Consider the following 8,532-nt stretch of genomic DNA (forward strand, 5'->3'; position numbering starts at 1 on the left):
TCTGTTTGCCCCAATTTCTATAACTACAAAATGTGGATAACAAGTCCTACCTCACAGGATTATTGTGAGGATCAAATGAAATAATATTTGTAAAGCACTTAGCATGGCATCTAACACATAGTAGGTACAATATAAATACTTATTCCTTTCCTCTCTCATGGTAAATTTGTAGCTTCTTCAGTGGATGTATACAGTAGGTGCTTAACAGGGATTTTCTGAATGAATTTATGAATAATAATCACAGAAATTTACATAGCTCAACATCTCATTCTTCCATCTGATCAATAGTCAATCATTAAGTGCCTATTCTGTGCAAAGCATGTAGTACAGTCTTTTAAAATACTTTGAATGGCCCTGGGCAAGTTATTTAACCCCAATGCCTTTTCCCTTATTGCTCTTCTGCCTTGGAACCAATCCTCAGCATTGATTCCAAGAAAGAAGATAAGTGTATAACAAAACTTCATTTTGAGAAGTAATTAGCCAGTTTCCTCATTAAGGACTTTTGTCCATTTTGGGGATCACTTGTGCCTCTTCTGTGTCTGAATTATTTTTTTAAGTACACCAAGACAGATCAGTTAAAGGTAGGCAATGGGGGTTAAGTGACTTGCCCAGGGCCACACAGCTAGGAAATGTCTAAGTCCAAATTTGAACCCAAGACCTCCTAACTCCAGGCCTGGCTCTCTATCTACTGAGCTACCTAGATTTCCCCTAAATACGTGTTTATATGTTTTTTTGGCCCATTGCACCTCCCAGAGAGCCATACTACATAACAAAGAATGTTCTTTTTTTTTTTTAAAAAAAAGAGGAAAATCAATCAGCAAAATACATTTTTTCCTTTTTTTATTTTTTAATTTTTACTTAGAATATTTTTCCATGGTTACATGATTCATGTTCTTTCCCTTCCCTCCTCCCTCCTCCCTCCCATAGCCAAGGAGCAATTCTACTGGGATTTACATGTGTCATTGATCAAGACCTATTTCCATATTATTAATATTTGTACTAGGGTGATCACTTAGAGTCTACATCCCCAATCATATCCCCATCGACCCACGTGATCAAGCAATTGTTTTTCTTCTGTGTTTCTCCTCCCACAGTTCTTTCTCTGGATGTGGATAGCATCTTTCTCATAAGTCCCTCAGAGTTGTCCTTCATTGCTGCTAGTAGAGAAGTCCATTACATTTGATTGTACCACATTGTATTCGTCTCTGTGTACAATGTTCTCCTGGTTCTGCTCCTTTCGCTCTGCATCAATTCCTGGAGGTCTTTTCAGTTCACATGGAATTCCTCCAGTTCTTTATTTCTTTGAGTACAATAGTATTCCATTATCAACAGATACCACAATTTGTTCGGTCATTCCCCAATCAAAGGGCATCCCCTCATTTTCCAATTTTTTGCCACCACAAAGAGCACAGCCATAAATATTTTTGTCCAAGTCTTTTTCCTTATTATCTCTTTTGGGTATAAACCCAGCAGTGGTATGGCTGGATCAAAGGGCAGACAGTCTTTTAATGCCCTTTGGGCATAATTCCAAATTGCACTCCAGAATGGTTGGATCAATTCACAATTCCACCAGCAGTGTGTTAGTGTCCCAATTTTGCCCACATCCTCATTTTTTAAAAATCTGCCAAAACCATGGAATTCCCACCTCTGCAAAGGAACAGGGTGGGAGTATTCTATATCTTTCTTCTCCAGGGTCATAATTGTTGTTTACCATTATGCAATATCCCTTTTCATTTGTTCAGAGGTTAGATCTGATTGATTCTGGTCATGTTTGAAAATTAAGCCCATGGAATGTAGGTCATAAAATAGGTGGAAAGAGCGAGAGGCAGATTCGGGCTCAATATTTGGAAAAACTAGCATTTAGACAACAGAGTGGACTTCCTGTAAGAGAGCAAGCTCCCCCTCTCTAGAGGTGTCCTGGCCAAGGCTAGATGACCCCTCGGAGGGTGGTCTAGACTTGGGCAAGTCCAAGCTAGACAGGATGGCCTCAGAGGCTCTGCCCATTTCTGAGGTCTGGTGAATCTTGGAAGAGGCCTGACAAGGCAGAATCCCAGCCAGATGGCTGGCTTATACGATGATTACTCACAGCAGGTACTGAGGCCCTGATTATGCCCCCGGGAACCCAGATAGAACCAATAATGAGTTCTTTATTTGGACTGACAGGTGGAACTCGCCTTGTTGTCCCAGGTTGATTGCATGGACCAACCTAGGACTTAGATACAGGATCACGTTAGGTCAGCCAGCAAGCCTCTCCTGGTCTTAATCCCCTGAAAATGTGATTTTCTTCCCTTGTCTGGTCCTGACAGCTGATGCTCATTTCTCATTCGCTCTTCCTATGTTTCATATCCTGGAGATTTGACAGAGAACTCTAAATTAAGGGCCCTTGGAATTTATTCCCACTCATGTCAAGAATAAAAGGATCAAGAAAATAACCAAGACTTGGCAGAAATCCCCTCCTGGCCCCACGTCTGCCTGTGATGCTCCTGTGTTTTTTCCAAAGTAATGCCAGGACAGCTCCTCCAAAACCTGGTAACTTTTCTGGGCAGCAGGATACAGTGCAAAGGGTTTCAATTCAGAGAACCTGGGTTCTAATTCCAGCTTTTTCTACTTGTCTACGTGGCTTCCCCCCCCCCCAACCTCAGTTTCCTTCTCTGTAAAATGGTGGGGTTAGACTTTGTAGCCCCTTGGGGCTCTCCTGGATTTCAAACTGTGATTCTATGAGCCTAGGACTGAAACCATCCCTTTTTTCTCTGTTCTTCCAGACTCGTTCCTTACTGAGTGTCTTTGAAGAAGATGCAGGGACCCTCACGGACTACACAAACCAGTTACTTCAGGCCATGCAGCGAGTTTATGGAGCCCAGGTAGGATGGTCTCACATTTTCTGGGTCTGAGCCAATGCATTTTCCCTGTACCTTTGCAGGGATTCCATGCTTTGCATCTGCACACAACACCTTTCTACCCATCCTTGGGGGGGGGGCTGCCAGAAGTACACTTAAAATCAACATTTTAGAAAAAGGAATCCAATTTGTTTCTCTCGTTTTATTTTTTCTCAATTACATGTAAGAAAATTTGAAAACTCGTTTAAAAATCTTTAAGTTCTAAATTCTCTCTCTCCCTCCCTGCCCTCCCCACTTCCTTAAGAAGGCAAAAAAAAATTGATATAGATTATCCACGTGCTAACATGTAAAACATAGTTCCACATTAGCCATGTTGCAAAAGAAAACAGATCAAAACAACAACAACAAAAACAGACCAAAAAAAAAAAACAGAAAAATAAAGTAAAAAATAGTATTATTTGGTCTGCATTCAGACTCCATTGGTTTTTTTCTCTAGAGGTAGATAGCAGTTTTCATCATGAGTCCCTTGGAATTGCCTTGGATCATTGTATTTTCCCCCTTAAAACCATTATTGTGTCTTAGAATGGATCCTGAGTACCTCCTACTGCAAGGCAGAAGAGTGGTAAGGGCTAGGCAATTGTGGTTAAGTGACTTGCCCAAGATCACACATCTAGAAAGTATCTGAGGACAGATTTGAATCCAGGATCTCCCATTTCTAGGCCTGGTTCTTTATCCTAGTTGTCCCCTTGGATTACTGTATTGTTGACAATATCCATGTCATTCAAAATTGATCATCGTATAAGAAAAAGGAATCAAATTTGCCTTCATGCCACCTTCCCTTTTCCCAGAAAGGATTTTGAGGATGCTTTGACTTGATTGAGGCCATAGCATCTTAGATTTAGATCTGGAAGGGACCTCAGGAGCCATGACGTTCAACTTTGTCATTTTGTAGATCAGAAAATTGAGATTCAGGTTATATGAAGTGACTTGTCCAGGATCATGTTGCTGCTAAGTATCCAAGGCAGTTTTTGAAGGCATAGCTCCCTGAATTCAGACCTGGCTATTCCTTATTCTATTCTGCCTCTTCTGTAAAATGGAGGAGGAGGGGGAAGTCCAGACTATTGATTCCCAAGATTCCTCTCCATTCTAGATCCTAGTAAATACCAAAAGACATCTCCAAGGCCATGCCATCTAGTCCAACCCCATCATTTTACAGATGAGGAAGCAAGTTTAAATGACTTGCCCAAAGTCACAAAGGCAATAATTTTGTTGTTCATTCATTTCAGTCACGACTAACTCTTCATGACCCCATTTGGGATTTTCTTAGCAGAGTATATCTCTGGAATGATTTACTATTTCCTTCTCTGGCTCATTTTACAGATCAGGAAACTGAGGCAAACAGGGATACTTGTCTAGAATCACATAGCTAGTAAGTATCTGGAGCCAGATTTGAACTCAGGAAAATGAGTCTTCCTGGTGCTCTACCTATCTCCCCTATTAGCAGGGCCAGAATTGAACCTTACTGATGAGAATCGGCTACCTGGCTATTGAAATCCCTTACCTCTCTGAAATTCAATGATTCTGAACACTGATGCTCGACTCCAAATTCAGCTTCCTTTCCTCTGCCCCGATCTTTCCCTCTGAAGACAAGGCAGTTCATTTCTCCCCCAATCAGAAACTGATTTGACTTCTTGGAGAGAGAATCCAGAGCTGACTTTTTGTTTCTTGAATTCACTCCAGGCAGATAACTTTAGAGCATCTTCTTGCTGGTAATGTGTTGGTATTCACTGCCAGGATCTATGTCCTTTGTCATGTCTAATAAATTTCAAACTTGTCAGCGTGGAAGGATAAAGATCATTCTTATTCTGAAGAGTTTATGTCATAGATCTGAGGATATGGAGGAACTGCTGCCACTTCCCCTTTTCTGTTGATGAGCTGAGATACACATGTGACTTGCATACAGAATGCTTCCCAAGGAAAAAAGGATGCTAAATGGTGAATTCGAGTATTTTTAAGAGTAAGAAGCACTTATGCGACCAAATGTTTATAACTACGTAACTACATAACAACTGTCATTGTTGTTGTTCCTTTTTTTTTTGAAGAGGTACAATGACATCTTGGGGTGATATCTTGACTTGTGGGGACTGGATTTAACAGGCTGCAAACCAAATTGATACCCATTGATTAGGGGGTGATAAATTACTGCATTATAAGAAATGATGATTGTGATGAATGCAGAGAATAGTGAGAAGATTTATATGAACTGATGCAAAATGAACTGAGAAGAACCAGGAAAACATATATATACATATATATATATGTATATATATATAATGACAATTTTAATGTTAATGGAGAGTTCTGAAAGCCCAAAAAAAACACAACTCAAGTCTAGCACATGACTTAGTTTGATCTCAAAAAAGAGATATAAGAAGGTATGCTCCTACCTCCCTTTGTAGATATGGGAGATTGGGTATATGTGAATCACTACATCAAATTTCAGACTTGGTCAATGTGGTGGTTTGACTGAACCTGGCTTTTTACTCCTTTTATTATTCTTTATTATAAGAAAGGGGCCTCTGGATGGGGAGGAGAGGCAGAAATATATTGAAAATGTAGGTAATAGGTACAACTAGACGGCTTAGTGGAGAGAACATCAGGCCTGGAGAGAAAAAGTCCTGGTTTCAAATCTGGCCTGAGACACTTTCTAGCTGTATGACTCTGGGCAAGTCACTTGACTCTAATTGCCTAGCCTTTACCATTCTTCTGTCTTGGAACTAATATTTAGTACCAATTCTAAGATGGAAGATAAGGGTTTAAGAAAAAATAAAGAAAAGAAAACTTAGTAGGTGTTTTAAAAAGATATCAAATTTAAAAAATATTTTTTAAAGACACAAAATCATAACTAGGCCAGAGTGATTAGGGCTTTTTTCTAGAGCAGCAAAATTTGGAGGGATCTGCTAATTCAGCAACCCTGCCAACTCAGGGATTTGCCAGCTCAGTAAGAAAAAAAGTGAACTTAGCACCCTTTTGGGAGGATAATTAGTTTAAATGGGAAGCTTAGAGGCAGCCACTGGCCTAGGTAGCTTTTAAACATCACAAACCTATTATTACCAATATGTCACTAATTTCCATTAGTGACATTTTTTTTTTTAACTCTGACCTTCCATCTTAGAATCAATGCTGTGTTTTAGTTCCAAAGCAGAGGAGCAATAAGGGCTAGGCAATGGGAGTTAAGTGACTTGCCCAGGGTCACACAACTAAGAAGTATCTGAGGCTAGATTTGAATCCAGGACCTCTCATCTCTAGTCCTGGATCAATCCTTTGAGATACCTAGCTGTCCCCCCCCCCACTATTAAAGATATTGATTATAATAAAGCATATAACAGCAGAGAATATTCTCTGCTCAAAAGAGAATATTCGTGGTAGCTCAGAAATTATATTTTAAGACTGAAATTGTTGTAAAATGTAAAAACAGGATAGTTAGCAGTCTCAATATCAGAAGACACTGTGTACTGCCTAGAACTAGCTGGGCAGCCTCTGGACCTCTCTGCAGAATGAAAGTTGAAGTAAATGGCCCCCAGAGTCCCTTCCAGCCCACGATCTCTGATCCTATGGTCCTAGGTCAGTTCCGTGCTCTCTTGGCCTCAGTTTTCTCATCTGTAAAATGAGGGGATTCAACTAGATTCCCTTCAAGGTCCCTCCCAGGCCCATAAGACGTCTCCTTCCCTGCCTTCTTTTCTGGGTTAGGGTGAGGCTCCAATGGGATCATGTGTGTGAGAAAACAATGAAAAGCGCCGAGGGCTCCCCACAGGTAATGAGTGATTGTTACTGACTTTGTAAGAAAGTGACACACGATCTCTTGAAAGAGGAGAAAGGGAGAAGTCAAGATTTTGCCACATAATGATAGAACTGTCATTCGGGGGCTGGATGGTGCCCAGGAGAGAACACAGGACCTGACGTCAGAAAGATCCAAGTTCAAATCTTGTCTCTCACATTTCCTAGTCGGTCAAGAAGCATTTATAAAGCTCAAAGGCTATACCAGACATTTTACTAAACCCTGAGAATACAAAAAATACAAATACAAAAAAATACATTTTAAGGAATGTGCCGTCTAAGTGGGGTGATCGCCTGGAAATTAATAGGTATAGAAGAATATCCAGAGGGGATGGGAGGTGATCTCAGAGAGGATGTCCTCCTGCAGATGGTCTAGCTGGAAAGCCGTTGCTTTACAGACGAGAGGAGATAAGAACCTGTTCTAGGGTTGTCTGTGTGAGCAGAGAGCAAGGAATGGAGAGGAGAGGTGTGACAGGATTGATTTATGCCTTTGAGTAGGCATATAGGGAGAGTTCAAGAGAGCCGTCCAAAATGGCCCCTTGCTTGTGAGCTTGGGTGACTGGGAGAATGGTGAGCCTCCCAACGGTTTTAGGGAAGGGTCTGCAGAAAAGAGGCCCTGAACAGCTCACTTCATTTTTCTGAGACTCAGTTTTCTCCTCTGTAAAGTGGAGATAATAATCATTGCGGCTCCTACCTCACCTATTTCCTGCCTTTACCTATTGTAAAGCTCCAATGAGTGAATGCCTATAGAGTGTTCCACCTTCCAGACTTCAGCTCTATAGATATGGCAGCAGAAATGACTATTCTTGTAATTATGGTATCTAAAACTGATTGTTGACCCAAGTGTGTCAAGTCGCCTTTCTGTTAATAATTCAGGTCATTTTGAGTGGGCAGGAGCTCCTTTGGGTTTTTTGTCATGGTAGCTCCAGTGCCTGACGCAAAGTAACTACAACACTGTAAATTTGTTTAATCTAATTTAATTCCATGACTTTGGACCTGAAATCTAATGATTTTAAATCAACTTGGAGGCCTAGAAATTTGCAGGCTTTGACCTCTTCCCAAAAGTCTCCAGTCTCCGCTTCTCCCGCTGCCTTAGTCCTTTACCTGGTTATATCCAAGGACTCTCTTCAGCATTTTTCCCATTTGGACCAGAAACTTGAGTTTTGCCAGAAATAAGCAGGACTTGCATTCCAAGAAGCTGGAGCTCAGCCTTGAACATAGAGCACATGACTTTCACGCGGGCTTTCTCTTTGGCCAAAGACCTCCCTCCCTCCCATCTCTAATTTTCATGCAGGGGATGTGAGGGAGACTGTCTAATCCCAGCTGCCAAACCCCATGAAGAGCCCCGAACAGTCATGGGAAAGAGAGGCGAGAGGCAATAGGATCGGGCTGCGTGTGGGGCTCGGCTTTGCTCAGTCTTTTCTTTTCCGTTGGGGATTCACAAATAGCGCAGGGTCTCTTCTGTAGTCTGTTTGTTTGAGAATGGATTTCTTTTATCCAGGCAGATCCCCGAACTTTATTCAGTTCCCTTTAGTACCCCCACCCCACCCCAGTTAGGTTTTTCTTGGACAGTTGTTGCCTAACTTAACTGATTTCACTGAAATGCACCCTGAATCAGCCTGAACTAGCTTCCCTTCTCACCCCTATCTTCTCCCCATTCCCAAAGTGTGTGTGTATATATATACATATATATATACACTTTTCTATACATTATAAATTATATAGTATATATATACTATATATTATATATTATAATAAGTATATGTACTTTTATATATGATAAATAAGTATATATACTTTTATATATTATATATTATAATAAGTATATGTACTTTTATATATTATATATTATAATAAG

At 40.7% G+C, this 8,532-nt stretch overlaps 1 protein-coding gene across 1 annotated transcript in view; it reads left to right on the top strand.

Moving 5' to 3' along the window:
- Nucleotides 1–2,717: 2,717 nt before the first annotated feature.
- Nucleotides 2,718–8,532, top strand: part of APPL2 (adaptor protein, phosphotyrosine interacting with PH domain and leucine zipper 2) — a 65,294-nt gene continuing 59,479 nt past the window's right edge. Inside the window, exon 1 of the mRNA XM_044679140.1 lies at nucleotides 2,718–2,861. Within this exon, the coding sequence (XP_044535075.1) occupies nucleotides 2,718–2,861 (144 nt within the window). The remainder of the gene's footprint in view (nucleotides 2,862–8,532) is intronic.

This window comes from Gracilinanus agilis, chromosome 5 (genome assembly GCF_016433145.1).
Source record: "Gracilinanus agilis isolate LMUSP501 chromosome 5, AgileGrace, whole genome shotgun sequence".
Taxonomy (NCBI): domain Eukaryota; kingdom Metazoa; phylum Chordata; class Mammalia; order Didelphimorphia; family Didelphidae; genus Gracilinanus; species Gracilinanus agilis.